Source organism: Muntiacus reevesi, chromosome 3 (genome assembly GCF_963930625.1).
Source record: "Muntiacus reevesi chromosome 3, mMunRee1.1, whole genome shotgun sequence".
In the NCBI taxonomy this organism is placed as follows: domain Eukaryota; kingdom Metazoa; phylum Chordata; class Mammalia; order Artiodactyla; family Cervidae; genus Muntiacus; species Muntiacus reevesi.
In genome coordinates, this window is record NC_089251.1 from 209,933,853 (window position 1) to 209,950,000 (window position 16,148).

The window sequence follows — 16,148 nt, forward strand, 5'->3', positions numbered from 1 at the left end:
GGCCTTGGTGCAAATCATCAGCATACATCCCAGCTCTCCAACGCCGGGCAAGTGTTCCCTGACAGACTATGAAAGTCACAGCTGTATGTTTAGGGCCTATAGGCACTCAAAACACAGAATTAAAAAAAGAAAAGAATGGGAAGTTCTCCATTGCTACAGATGGTGATACTATTGACATAACTGAAGAAAAATCTCATAAAACAGAAATGGGTTGGTCAACTAAGGAAGCACAAAGAAAAATTAATCATGAAGACAAATTTGGTAAATCCCTCCAGAGTGTGCTTTTCAAAGGAGACAGCATCTCTGCTGGTGGCACAGTTGGAAAAGAACCAATGCGTGAGATGAAAGAAAACTCGGGTTCAATGAGCCCCTCACTCCAGTATTCTTGCCTGGAAAATCCCACAAACAGAGGAGCCTGGCAAGCAGGCTATATAGTCCACAGGGTCACAGAGTCGGACAAAACCAAGCATGTACTACAAAATACGTCAATATCAGGGTCTCAGAGCCCGATCCACTAAACACTGATCCCCAACCCCTGCTTGTTCCCATGCCTGGGATTTCTACACTGGTCTACCTACAGGGACAAAGATGAAAAAAACTACACGGATACCCACACTAGGTCTCACGATGGAGAAACTTCACATCCACCAATAAACTGGCACCTTATTTTTACAGTCAGTTCTACAAGCTTGATTAAGCTGAGTCCCCTGTCCTTGTGCCATTAAAGCCAAACCTCAGCCTGGAAGGCCAAAAGCCAGACTCTGCAGAGCCAGAGGGAGGCCGGAGGTCATCATCAGTGGGATGGGGGACCTCTCAGAGGAAGGCTTCTCTGGACACAAACCACCTGACTAGCAGGAGTAATGCAACTTCTAAAGGGTCTGTGGGAACCAAGACCAAGACTAAAACAAAGGAAGAAAAAGGTGATTTTTCCAAAGCATGTGAACTCTCAAATATAAATCAAAACCACAAAGATATTACTCACACCCATTAGTATGGTGAGAATCAAAAAGACAGATAATAACAAGTGCTAGCAAGGATATGGAGGAATTAGAACCCTCATAATTGCTGACAGGAATGTAAAACGGTACAGCAACTCTGGAGAACAGTTTGACAATCCCTCAAATGTTACCATATAACACGGCAATTCCACTCCTAGGTATAAACACCCCTAAAATGACAACATGTCTCCAGGCAAACACCTACATAGAAATGTTCACAGCAACATTATTCATAAAAGCCAAAATGTAAACCAACACATATGTCCACCAGTGGAGGGAGGGATAAATTAAATGTGGCACATCCATGCAATGGAATATTATACAGCAACAAAAAAGAAACACTGATACCCACTACGGTATGGAGACGTGGAAAACACTATGCTAAAGGACCAACTAAATAAGGGATGGAAGCATGCTAAGTAAAGAACCACACAGGGTATGATTCCACTTACATGAGCGGTCCTGGATAGGCAACCACAGGGGCAGGCAGGAGATCATAGGTGCCAAGGACTAGGAGCAGGGAAAGGGGATTAGGAGAGGCTGGAGTGGTGAAAGTTAAGAAGAATGAGGCTTCTTTGTGTGGTGGTAAAAATATTCTAAAATTGATTATACTGATAGACGTGCAGAACTGCAAATATTATAAAAGCCATTGACGTGTATACTTACAGTGCATAAACATGTATGCCGTGTGAACTATATTTTAATAAAGCTATTTTTAATATTTTTTACCAAAGTATAGTTGCTGTACAATAATAGATAAGTTACAGGTGTATAGTATAGTGGTTCACAATTTTTAAAGGTGGTGCTCCATTTATAGTTACTATAAAATATTGGCTATCTTCCCTGTGTTGTACAATATATCCTTGTAGCTTATTTTTTTTATATATACTTTGTTTTATTGAAGTATAGCTGATTTCCAGTGTTGTGTTAATGTCTGTGACAGAGCAAAGTGATTCAATTATATAAATATATATCCTTTTCCACATTCTTTTCCATTATGGCTTATTATAGGATATTCAATATAGTTCCCTGAGGTAATACAGCAGGTCCTTGTTGTTTACTTTGTAGCTTATTTTATACCTAATGGTTTGTACCTCTTTCTCGCCACTGCTATATTGCCCCCTTCTCTCTCCCCACTGGTAATCACTAATTTGTTCCCTAGATCTCCGAGTCTGCTTCAATAAAGCCACTAAAAAAAAAACAAAAACAAAAACAAACCCTATCTCTATTTTGCCTAGAAAGCCTACTGTTAAAAATAACCCTATTTATCCAATACCTACTGTATGTAACAAGCAATACTATGACCTTACCTATGTTTTCTTACTGACTCTTCATAACCATTTTATGAGGTGGGTAGAAACTATTCTCAATAAACAAAAATACAAAAAAAACTGAAGCATCCCTTTAGCTGCTTTCTATTTAGTGATATGAATAAGCCAAATCATATAGAGATGTTTGTAAAACCTGTGCTAACTAAAAGCTACAAAGGGTGTATCTACTTAGAGAAAGGAAGAGACAGGGAGAAAGAAGTCACCAGAATTACAATCAAGGCAATTTCACTGACTGACTCCTCCCAACCCCAACCCGCAAAGGAAGGCTACATGAACTGTGCTGGGTCCCTTCATAAGGACAGTATCACAGCTAAAAGCACGCTGTGACATTGACGGCAAGAAGAGCAGCACCCATAGGATAATCATGGCAGGGAAAACCAACAGAGAGGACAGGAGAGCTTCATTCTTTGTTCCTACACTGATTTGCCTTTTATATTCCCCCAGAGGAAAAATAGCTTGATAGGATTACAAAACTAACATATGTACCTTGTAAAATATTTTTCAGAAAAATCAGAAAGCATAAAGAAGAAAGTCACCACCAGCTATCACCAACATCAACATTTTAGTGTTAACTAGTCATTAGTGGCAAGTACAATACAAAATTTAATTTTACATGTTCAACAGCTAACACACAGGACAAGCTCTAGAGACTAAAGGGAGAAGAAATATATCTGAAAATTCTGACCTGAACCTTCAAAGACAACTTTGAAGAAACCAAACCCACAGAGTTTTCCTCTGAAAATAGGACACCTCAGAGGAAGGAAAGTATACGCCAACATCTCCTGCCCGCAAAAGTGATCACAAAGAGACAGGCCTCATTCTCAAAGGCCTCAAACCTCCCCACGTCAAAGAGGGCTCCTGAACTAAGTCCATTCACCTCCAAGAACAGGCAGTGGCTTAGGCTACCGCAGCCTAGAGTGGAAGATAAAATGATGACAGACAATGAGACTTTCAGGCCCAAACTTCCAAAAGGTGACCATCTTTGGGGTGAAATGAAATGCCCCAACCTGCAGCAGGTACCAGAGGAGAGGCCATGGCTGTGGACCAGCACGGGCTCCCATTCCTTGACAGCAAAGCCCTCAGCCCAGGATCCAGGAAGCCCTACTCAGCTGCTAGCTTGGCCTGAAAACAGCAACAAAAGCTGCAAAGAGCATGACAGCTAAGGCAAATAATCCTCATTGCAAGGCTTTTCAGATACTAAGGGCTACAGTGCCTGTCACTGCAGAACTTTGCCAGGTGACCCAGGACATGACCGCCCGCTCCTGGGACAGCCACTCCAGTCCTCAGCCTGTCCCAAGGTGGCCTGGGCAGTTTATCCTTGTCTGGCCAACTGCCAGCCATCTCACCACCACACACAGAACCAAAGCCCAGGACAGCACTTCATGTTGCCTAATTTTATAGTTCTTAATTCCACTTTCCCTCTCCCTCCATTTATTTTGGGCTGCAGTTAATTGCTAGCAAGGGTCATTTCTGAGGGTGGAAGGGATTTTTTTAAAAAGTGGTATAACTAAGACACACAAATGTCCATTTGGAGAGGCAGGGTTGCATAATGGTGACATGCAAATGTCCAGGCAAGCAAGACCTAGGTTCAAACCCCAGGTGCATCCATTTACCAGCCATGAGCCTTCAGGAGCAATATTTAGCATTTCTATTAAGTGTTAACTAACACCTGCAACCTAACGCACATTCTGACATACCTGGCACAAAGCAGGTGCTCAGGAAATATTTATTATCCTCTTAATAAAGGCTATGAAAATTTTACATAAGATGAAGCGGTTCCAATGGGTGATCTTATTTGCAAAGCAGAAATAGAGACACAGACGTAGAGAACAAATGTATGAACACCAAGGGGGAAAGGCAGGGGTGAGAGGAATTGGGAGCCTGGGATTGACACATACACACTATTGATGCTATATATAAAATAGGTAACAAATGAAATACATGTTCCATCTATCTGTAAATCAGTTAAGGAACTTCTAGCACAGAGAGCTCTACTTAATGCACTGTGGCGACCTGGACGGAAGGAAATCCAAAGGGGAGGGGCTGTGTGTATATCTATGGCTGATTCATTTTGCTCTACGGCAGAAACTAACACACTGCAAAGCAACTATGCTCCAAGAAAAATTAACTTGAAAAAAGATGAAGGGGTTCCATAGTTCGATTTTTTATTTCAAAACTCTTTAACCAGCACCTACGAAATGCCAGGCATTGTTAAGGAATACCCTTGTTTTTGTGAGTATACAATCTTGTGAGGGTGATGGACAATAAACAAATCTACTAATACCTCTATTAAATACATCATAGGTAATTAGATTTATGAAAGAAAAAAAATATGGCACAGCAAAAGAAAGAAAAAAATTATGAGTGATGGTGGCCAGAGCAAGAAGGAAGTTGTACTTCCTCAGTCACCAAAGTTCTAGCAACCAGTCTGGGCAATGTCCCAAAACGGAAATAAAAAGACTTTTAATCCTGTTTGAAATTCTGGCAACCCATTTTCCAAAAGAAATACAAATGCCAAAAACACATATGCGAATATGTTCAGCTAGATTGGTAACTAACATTTTTTTAAATGCACTTTAACATAGAGAATTCAATTTTCCACCTGAACAGAAGGCTATGATCAAAAAGAATGAGGACACAGTGCTGGCAAAAGTGAGCAAACACACATCCTCACCCCTGCCAGTGGGAATGTAAATCAGTATGACCTTTTTGGAGCATAGATTAACACCAGGTATCACAATTGTAACTTAGCATATTATTTGACCCAGATATCTAGTAATTTATCCTTAAGAAATAAGAGGATAAGCATTAAAATAAAAATGTGTAAGGACAGTTATTTCAGGTTGTTTCTAACCCCAAGACTTTGAAAACAACCCATGTCTTCAGTAGAAAATTGCTTAAACAAATTATGTTAAATCCATACATAGATATACCGCATAGCTATAAAAAAAATAACATATCTCTGTCCTAAGATGAAAAGATGTTCAAAACATGGTGGTAGCAGAGAAAACCCAGATTTCAAAGGGGTAAATATAGATCATCTCTATTTATGTGGGGAAAAAAGGATGTATATGTAACCATGCACACGAGTGCTTGAGTGCACACACATGCCAAACACACACACACAACATCGAAATGTTAGCTCTGGGGGGTCCTATAGCTAGTAAGTTTTATTGTATTTGTGCCACTAGAAATTACCTCAACCTTTTACAATGATCAAGCATTGCTTTGTCCTGTTTCAGACTTTGCGGGGGTGGGGGTGGGGTGTATGGGATGAAATCAGGAATAATCTTTTATCACTTCACTACACTGCTACCCCATATCTCAAGGTTGAAAGCAACTTTCTACATATGCCAAAGCATGTATTTGAGTTTTTCCCATTTTTCTTTGCAGAGTCTTTTATTCCACACTCTTGAGAAGGAAAACAGAACAATAGAGCAGACAATGAAAAACTATCCCAGTACGACTGAAAAAAAAAAAATTCAAAACTCTCAAGATGGAACATAATGAGCTGACATTTTTGAGCATATATTGACATCACATTCAATATCATGTTTAAGCTTCATCTCAGTGACCTTTGGTAGCCATCAGGGCCCTCCCCCTTTCACACATGAGAAAACTGAAATTTCAAAAGATGAATGTATCACTGAAACTCAGAGCAAATGAGTGCAAGTCTGACAGAGAACGCTTCTCAGGGAGAGTATTAGTTTCTTGTGAAGCTGTTATCGAAGCACCACAAACTGCGGGGCTTAAAACAACAGAAACTTACTGTCTTACAGTTTTGGGGTCTCAAAGTCTTGAAATCAAGGTGTTTGCAGGCCCACACTCTCTCTGAAACGTACAGGGCAGAAGCCTTCCTTGCCTCTGCTAGCTGCTGGGGTTTGCCAACAGTCCTTGCATCCCTTAGCTCTGAACTCTGCCTCTAGCGTCACACATTTTCTCCTTGAGTGCCGCTGTCTCTGTGTCTGCTCTTCTCACAAGGACCCTAATCTTACGGGATTCGGACCTGGTCTAACTTACTGACATCTGCAAAGATCCTATTTTCCAGTAAGGTATCATTCTGTGGTACAGAGGGTGAGAACGTCAACATCTTTCAGTAACACACCATTTAACTTGTAACAGGGATCAAACCTACCCTCCTCCTTCTAATATACATCCTGCCCACTGCATCACAACCCATCAATATCATGTCTATGTCTGGCAGGTTTCATATGTTCTTTTCCGGACAGTGGAAAGCAACTCCCTTCTGCCTTCAGGCAAGACTAAATCCAAATTTTTCCAGGCAGATGAATGAGCTCGTGTCCTGCTATCAAGGCCCTACCTTCTGCATTAGCTCTCATCAGTCACAGAGGGCATCTCCAAAGTTATTTATTTTTCTAGTTCAAGGTCTGCTCTTGAGCTAAAACACACTCAAAAGCTTTGTAAAGTTAAGAGCACTAGACGCCTTCCCAGAGCCCTCAATTTATGATCAGATAGGATGCTCCCTGAGAAGGTGGGGTAGGGGGATGTGGTACTATTTTATGTTCCTGGTACAACACTTGCCTTTGCAGTCCACTTAGACCAGATGCCAAAAGCAAATTACCAACCCATGCTTTCTTGACTGCATCGGTTTTCTTTTTCAATTTCTGGCACTGGCTTCAAAACCAGCAAGGATGCTACTGAAACCAGGAATCAAAAGACTATCAAGCTATCCTCTCAACAGGTAGTTTTCAGGCCAAGCAAAATGAAAAGAGAAACAGAGTGAATACCCTGCCTCCTTGAGAATCAGGGTGTCCCAACTTCTTCACACGAGAAGACACACAAAAGATTCTAAGAATACTTCTCCATTCCTCACATTCGCTTCCTGAAACGCCGCAGAGCATGATGCCATTTGGAGGTACATTTGGCACAAGAGAACAACCTCCCAGGCTGCGATTTTGCTTCATTGTAGCAGGATGAGAAGCCTGTAAAGGTGCACAGCCTCCCATCTGCCTCCACCTCTCCATCTCAGGGAGTTGACGGATAAATGGCCCAAACAGACAGCTGGCACTGGGCACCTTCAGGGGGGCCTCCCACCTGTGCTGCAATCATATGCAAAATGTCACCGGCCCCCAGCGAGCATCAAGCTGTACCTTCCGTGGCAAGCATCCTGACGGCCCTCCACAGCAGACGGCAGCGGGAGGCTGCGATACTTCCTGTGGACTTACAAGGTACCCAGGGCTGGGCATGGCTAAGAGAGGCGTGAAATTCTCCACATCTTCCAACCATGCCAAGTTCCTCCTGCACTAATTTCTCCCACACCCTCTGCCTCCATCACCTCCTCCCCATCATATCTTCCTCTCATTTCCAAATTCCCTGGACACTAATTTATTAACATTGTCTGGTGTTTTTTTTTAATAGATTAAAAATGATGTTGCAATGCAAGAGACCCAGGTTCAATTCCTGGGTCGGGAAGATCTCGTAGAGAAGGAAATGGCAACCCACTCCAGAATTCTTGCCTGGAGAATCCCATGGACAGAGGAGCCTGGCAGGCTACAGTCCACCGGATCGCAAGAGTCGACACGACTTAGCAACTAAAACAGCACAAAAATGATCAAACTAGTTAAAGAGGCTTTGTTCAACATGGTAGCCACTAGGCACAGGTGTGACTATTTAAATTAATTGAAATTAAATAAAGTTTAAAATCCAGATCATCCATCATTCTAGCCATATGTCAAGGGCTCGAAGGTCACATGTGCCCAATGGCTACCATACTGGACAGTACAGCAAACATGTTCATTATCACAGAGAGTTCAATGCACAGCTCTGGTCTAAAGGATATAAAGAAAGTGTCTCCCCTCTTTTTCTGTCCCCAGTCCCCCTCCCAGAGGCGACCCTGCTGCCAGTCTCCTTTGCGAGCTCACAGAGGTATTTTTCATATGTCCAAAGAGCCTGTGTGGATGCAAACCTCATTTGTTAAAACCAAAGAGAAAAGACTTTAAACATGATTTGGCTCCAGGCTTTCCTCCCTTAGTGAACCTCAGAGATGACACTCTTAAGTGTACAATGAAGAAGCGCTTCATTCTTCTGTGTGGCCTCACAGCAGCCCACAATCACCAGGGCAGCCGTCACCACCCCACCCTATAACCCCACACTCCTGGGCGCCCTCCTGGGTGGCCCTGCTCTTTCCCCCACTAACACTTCCATCCTACTTCCCGTTTCCACCTACCCAGACTTCTCCGCCTCTTTCCCTCACCCCTTGCCCTAATGAAACCTGGTTGAGACAGAGAAAGATAAATATGTAAATATGGTATCATTTATACATGGAATCTAATTTTTTTTTAATGACACAAATGAACCTGTTTACAAAATAGACACACAGATTTCAAAAATAAACTTATGGTTACCAAAGAGGAAAGGTGGTGGGGAGGGGGGAGTTAAGTAGGCTATCAGCCACCTACCTCAGCCACCCACTCCCACCCTAAATCCACACCCGTAAATGAACCACCTGTGAAATCCTGGTTCTTAGCATCCCATTGTCAAGATAGTGCCCCACACCAACCACCACCAAGAGAAGTGGGATTCTCACTCCCCTTGTCTGGTCCTCTCTCCCAGCCCTCAGCCAGCTGGATGTCCTGTTATGTTCTCAGAAGCCCTCCCTGGCCCCTCCTTCTATCACAGTCTCCCGCTGAAAACCTGACAACATGTAAGCCCGACGGTTCACCTTCCCCATATACATATTCCCTACGACAAGATGGTAACCGATTAAATTTGGAGCTTTTCAAAATAGATCACTAGTTGGTGGAATCACAAAATGGAGCAACTGCTACGGAAAAACAGTATGGAGGTTTCTTAAAACATTAAAAATAGCCCTACCACATGACTCACCAATCTCACTTCTGGGTGTATTTCCAGAAGAATTGAAAGCAGGGTCAATGAAGAGAGATTTGTACATCCATGTTCACAGTTCATTATTTATTAAGGCTGAGGGGAAAACAACCCACTTGTCTATTGGTTGATGAAAGGATACACAAAATATGGTCTAAACATACAAGGGAATATTACAGAGCCTTCAAAAGGAAAGAAATTCTGACACATGGGATAACATGGATAAACCTTGAGGACATTACGCTAAATGCAACAAGCCAGTCACAAAAGGACAAAAACTGTATGATTTCATTTATATGAGGGACCTACCTAGAGTCGTCAAATTTATAGAGAGAGAAAGTAGAATGGTGGTTACCAAGCTCTGGGGGAAGGGTAGGAAGCTGTGTAATGAGTATGGAGTCTCAATTTGCGAGATCTGCTCACCACACTGTGAACACACCTAACATTACTGAATTGTAAACTTAAAATATTTCAGATGGTAAATATGACGTGTTTTTCCCCACAATAAAAAAGTGTGACACAAAGCAAAGCCTATTGGGGCTCTGTGGCGGTGCTGAAGGCACACTCCCCCCCCGAGCATCACACACCCACAGTCAGCGCACAGAGTCATCAGGCAGAAGGCCGAGCAGGGTTCCTATCACTTGGCATTGGCAATTCCAAGGTCGAGATTCACTCTGAGGCTTAGAAACAAAAGAGGGAAAATGAGAAGAGGTAACTAAGGACTGCTTGGATATTTCCTCGTTTTCGCAAATCTTATTCTCCAGCAACTAACTGAAAACCAGTGGTTTTTCTAGCTATGCCCCTTATAATTCATTCATGCTTATTAATATGCAAACACCCGTTTCTCAGCTGGCAGTGATTTCATGAATTTTTAATTTACATGGGATGAGCCAGAGATTAAAATTCTAAACTAAACCAACAATACAGAGGATTCTGAGTGTTGTTTTAATCCCTAGATTAAGAATCTCCAAATGAATCCATGGGCATCATCACGTGGAACAATCATCTGGGAATTATCAAAGCAAATTGGTGAGTTTCTGCCTTATGGGTATTATTAAAGATACACTTTTAAGGGTATATATTTGGGGATCATTAAAAACAGTGAAACCAATGACTTTTCTAATCAATCAATCAATGTTAGATAACATGCTGGCCACCTGGTAAATGGTCACAGAGATCCCAACACCATAGAAAAGCCACAATAATTTGTGGCTTTGTGACTAATATGTAAGAGACTCACTTTAGCATAAAGGGAATCAGATTTAAAAAGCAAATTAGAAAAGAGAAATTGAGAAACAGTGAACACAATTCCTTCTAGAATTGCAAATCAAATTCTGGATTATTAATTCTAAAATAAGCAAGGCAGAGGGAAGAGCTTTCTTTTCAGAGGGCAAGGCCCAACAGAAATTTAATACATGTCCCATATGTCATTTTAAATTTCTAAAAGCCACATTAAGAATGTAAACAGAAGTAAAACTGTAGTAGTTTATTTAACCCAATATATTCCAAATATTATTATATCAACATGTAATCCATATTGTTTTCTAAAATTAATAAAATGTTGGTATTCCCTTTTTCTTACATCTTTGGGAGTTGGTGTGTATTTTATAATTACAACACCTCTCAGTTAGGAGCAGCCACATACAAATGCTAAAAGAGCCTCTAGTGGCTGCCATATTGGTAACAGAACTATGGATCCAAAGAATGTGTTCATCTGACAGGATAGGGACTAGCTCTTGAAAGTCAAGCATATCTCTATACTGCATGCTCTAGACTGTTCTTACTGTATTCCTCAAAGACCAATCAGCAACAGCCTGAGTAGATGCATTCACTGTTCCTTTGGCTAGACAGGTGGTAATTCAACTTTGATCACTATGGAACCATCATTTGATCTTCTGCAAAATCAGCTTACTACTATTGCTTCTTGATTTTTCCAATCAGTGAACTGGCTCACTTCTTCAAAAATTAACTTTATCCTAAATAACATCATCTATGATGTCACAGATTTGATATTTTAATTATATTTCTTAAAAGGGCTAATGCACTTTTAAAAGGGCTAAGTTAACACTTGAAGCAGAGCTCTAGTGCTCTGTCTCAAGCCAACAACTAAACTAAAATCGGCTCTCATTTGCAAATCAGTTTTGGCATCATCTTTCAAAAACTTTCCATTTGGCACAAGCAACCTCAGATATATTACTATTTCCTGAGTCCCCTAACACTCAACATTTATATGGCTGAGTGTGACACAGCATCTCCACCAAAAGTGCCTCTTGTCTGGCCACCGCCACAAACGACAGGGCATTTCCTCACTTGTATTCAGCTGTCCAAAAGCGATGGAAGTGGGGTAAAGCTCTTGCTCTAATGACAAGCCACAGTGACTCAGTCTCAGGGGAACCCCCTTAATAATTAATAATGATCGCAGCTAAAGTTTACTGAACTACATGCCAGACACTGTCATAAGTTTATATATATGATGATATTATGTCGTATATCATGACGATTAGTATCTCACTCACATAATTGTCAAATACTCCCTTTTTGCCAGATAAGAAAACAAAGCATAGTGCAGTTAGGATGGCTTCCCACGGTCACAAAGCTGACAAGTTGTGGAGCTGAGATTCAAAGTCAACAAGTCTGACTTTGGAACCTGGGGATTACCACGAATATAAAAAATGGAAATGGAAAAAGACACATGCTTTATGGTCACAAACACAAGTACTTCAAAGACAATCACCCAAGAAACGTGGAGACTGAGGAAGCAATATTTTCTAATACAGAGAAGAACAGAAGACAAGTAGAATAATTTAGAATGCTTTCAAAATGTCCTCTGTAAATCATAGTGGAGAACACATCTTACTTAAAAGAAAGGGGGAAAAAAGCATGAAAATTCAAAGGAACAAAAATTTCAGTAACACAAAGAGAAAGAAAATGGAAGGATGAATGAATTGTTAGATGGATTTGAATCAGGAGGGAAGGAGGCAGGGCATGACCTTTAAAAGAATGACATGGGCATATGTCATAGGATATGGGCATTGGGCATTGACATAGGACATGATAAAAAATGGTCAGAACCAACTAGGTCCAAGATGGCAAAGAGTCAATGTCCAGTAGGCCTGAAGCCTCATTATACACACGCTCACTGTAATACACTAGCAAGCTAAATGACATACCCGCCAGTGTCATGACAGTTCTGAGGCAAACCATAAAAGGCCAAAAAGTGGGTGGTGGTCCAGGTCCTAAAAATCCTTGTCCCTTCTCCAAGCTAGTTGGAGTAATCCTCCCACTCATTAGTCTATGAAATTATCCAGCCCATGAAACTAACCACCCCAGGACTTCCCTGGTGGTCCAATGGCTAAGACTGCATTCTCCCAATGCAGGGGACCCAGGTTTGATCCCTGGTCAGGGAACTAGATTCCACATGCCACAACTGAGATCTGGCACACCAAATAAATAAAAATTTTTTTTAAAAAGGAAACAACTAACCACCTCATATTTCAGGGTCTCTCGCCTTCTGAGATGGCCCACACTTTTGTCTGTGGAGTGTGTTTCTCCCACGGCCACTCTAGCCTTTTGAGATGGACCACATTCTGTCTATGGAATGTGTATCTCTCTAAATAAATCCACTTCTTAGCTGTCACTTTGTGTCTCTTACTAAATTCGTTCTGTGCTGAGACATAAAGAATCTGAGCTTCAGTAAGTCCTGAGACTGAATGTATGATTTTAATTAAGACAGTGGGTTCAAGTCCCAATCTGAGCTGTGCAGTTTCAGATTGATCAATGAATAGATGAATGGATGGACAGACAAATAAGCATACAAACATTCACTCCAGGCTCAAGAGCAGAGAACAGGGAAAATTATAAGGGGACATCCCATCTCTCTGAGCATTCCAAAAGGGACCAATCATATAGGCGATATCACACCAGCCACTCCCAAAGGCAATGTGGGGACCTTCTTCTCATCACTGTACCAAAGCTGCAAGGTGAATCATGCTAGCAGCCTAATTACGTGGTAAGGGTTCTACAAAGTGAAAGAAGATAGAAATCCACTTACATGTACTCCCTATGGGCAGAGTGTACAGCGGCCGCATTGCTGTAACGCCATAGGACAATCGCCGATGACAGGACATCGAGGATGGCATCAAACTAGAAGGAGGAGACACAGTATTAGTGATTTTCCAGAGTTCATAGGTCACAACTGTGAAGACACATAGCAATTGTTTTGTGACTTGGAACATCTGAACCAGTGACCTCAGAGCAAAGAGGCTTCGCATCATTACAATGCTGGCCACTCAGCATCCTCAAGGTGGAGATCCTGGGAATTCTAAGTCAGAGCACCCAACACGCCCACGTGGTGCCAGGGTCATGGCTCCTCCTGGTCGCTTGCTGCCAGGGGTGCGGGGGGAGCCACACTCTATGTGTGCTGAGCTCTGCTCCCAGGACCCCTGACTCCCAGCACGCTGGTGATAGGGGTGGGGTGATGACACTTATGACACATGTGAAATGGATCTCCCCAGGGCAGGCAAGATAATTTCAGCATTTTCCTGTCCATCCCAAGCAAAGGATTTGGGCCAAGGACTCTGTTTCTGGCTCTCAATAGGACTGTCCTGGGGTCCAGGGGTGAGGTCACCCAGGATGCTCCACGAGGTCTGCCAACACTGTGAAATGGGATACAAAATCAGCGCTTTTGTTCTAATGAAGACGTGAATGTGTGAGAGAGAGAGTGAAGAAAAGAAGGGAAGGAGAGAGGAGTGAGAGAGGTGGGCAGGGGAGGAGGGTGACGTGTGTGTGTAATTTCTGAAGAGACAGTCCACAGGTTTCAAAAGATTCTGAAAAGAATCTGCCAGCCTCAAAGCATTAAGTCCTCAAAACAACGGGAAAAGTGGCTTTGGGAACAGGGAACACACACCAGCAGGTATAGGAAGCCCTGAGGCAGGAGGGCTGTTGAAATGAACTTTGCATGAATCATCTCACCCCAACACATTTTTGTCTGGAAAACTATAAACACTAATGCTCTCTCAAAGATATGGGGAGACTTTACCCAAGTTTTCAGTATCTGAGACCCATCTTCTCTAACCAACTCCCATCAGGAAGCAGGTTCAGAAACCAGGGTACCCCTAGTCTGGCTGAAGACTGACATCCTATTGCCAGCAGCCCCGTCTTATCTCACATCACCTTTGCCCACACCAGCAAATGCTTCACTTCAGTGTGTGCCCATTTTCAAACCTACAACCTTAAGGGGGTGGGGAAAGGTCTAAACCCTAAAAAAAAAGAATCCTCTCAAGGATTTGCAGAAACATGGTGGCCCTGATCTGTTGTTGAGAATTATACACTGTCACTGCAGTTTACTTCTATCAAATTATAATTGTCTGTAGAAGCGATTTCCATAAAAGGGATGTCTGACATGCTCTCTCTCTCATCTGCTAACCACCCTCTTAAATCAGAGGCCCCAGTGTGAGATTTGTGGGCCCAGGAGAAACGTGCAAAACTTCATAAAAGTACATTTCAGGTTACTTACTGCAAACCCAAAAGCAGAGGCGCTGTACCTCATAACGGAGACAGCTAAAAAGAAAGAAAATATTATTCAGAATATTTTAAGATCTTGTGAATATTTTCTCTCATTTGTGAGAGTATTCATATATTTGATATAGCCTTTTAAGCATCACTGGAAAAGTTCTATGAGAATGAAATTTAAAATTAACTGTACTTGTCATATCTGAGAATTTAAAAAAAAATTCAAGAGTGATATGAAAAGATTCCAGACTTTACTTGCAAGGACCTCCCTTCCCAGTGTACCCTGAAGCACCAAAGGGCCAGCTTCCGAATGAAAACACTCAAGTGACTGTCAATCAAATGACTGCTGAGACTCTGAGAATTTAACAACTGGGAATAGAGGGCTGGGAACCATATTAAACTTTGAAAGTGAAACTGTAACCATCTGAACTGTTCTCATAATAAGGTATTTACTGATACACACACCATTGCTAGCACAGTTGGAAAAAAATCTCTTGCCCTCCAGAGCTTAAAATCCAGTGTGGACCTCAATAAAACTGTTTAGAAAAACAAGAATAAACTACCTTAAACAAGAGATGTCTATAAAAGTAAGTGCCACAATTATAGTTAAGACAATATTTCATCCATACTCAAAAGTCAATCTACCTTTTGGGGAGGCAAGTCAATTGGGTAGCACTTTTGTCTGATTCTGTGATCTGTTCTGTGCCAAAACCACATGCAGCTTCCAAGACCGTTCTCAATTTGACTTAATAAGGCAGGGCTCCAGGCAAAAGCCCTACTACACAAGCACATGCCCACTCACTAGTAAAGAATGGAACCCAACCCCGAGGGTCAGCAAGGCTGTGGGTTGTTCCAGGCACAGGTGTTACGAGCACTCACTCAAGGAGTAAGGAAGGTGTGGACACAGAGCATGGAAGTCAGCATCCCTTTGGACTCCCCCTCAACTCAGCACACATCCCTTCTCTTGAGAGCTGCTCTCTGCGTATCCACATGGACCCCAGGCAGGCATACTGGGCTTTGTACTCCTGCCCTCAGCCACTGGGGGAGCATCCAACCCAGGGCAACCCAAACATGTTTCATTTTCTATGTATAAGGAATTCCTCTGGGTAGCAGAAATGGAATCTAAGAACGTTATTGTGATAAAGGATGTAGCTGATAAATACACTGAGAACTCATTTCTCCCAACGCTAACCAAGTTCCTGGCAGACCTAATCTAGAATGTCTGTATACCTATCTTCTTTGCCTAGCATCAATTTGATGGATTTTTGAATGCTGCTGTTGTCCTTCAGCCGCTAAGTCGTGTCCAACTCTTCACAACCCCAAGGACTGCAGCCCACCAGGCTTCTCTGTCCGTGGAATCTCCCAGGCAAGAATTCTAGAGTGGGCTGCATTTCCTTTCCCAGGGAATCTTCCCGACCCAGGGATTGAACGAGTCTCCCGCATTGGCAGGCAGATTCTTTAC

The 16,148-nt window shown here is 42.2% G+C and overlaps 1 protein-coding gene across 1 annotated transcript in view; it reads right to left on the reverse strand.

Moving 5' to 3' along the window:
* The window catches only part of TMEM163 (transmembrane protein 163), a 259,679-nt gene that overhangs the window by 82,545 nt on the left and 160,986 nt on the right, over nt 1–16,148 (reverse strand). Inside the window, exons 3-4 of the mRNA XM_065931422.1 lie at nt 14,691–14,734; nt 13,227–13,318 (exon numbers count right to left, since the gene is read on the reverse strand). Coding sequence (XP_065787494.1) covers nt 13,227–13,318; nt 14,691–14,734 — 136 coding nt within the window. The remainder of the gene's footprint in view (nt 1–13,226; nt 13,319–14,690; nt 14,735–16,148) is intronic.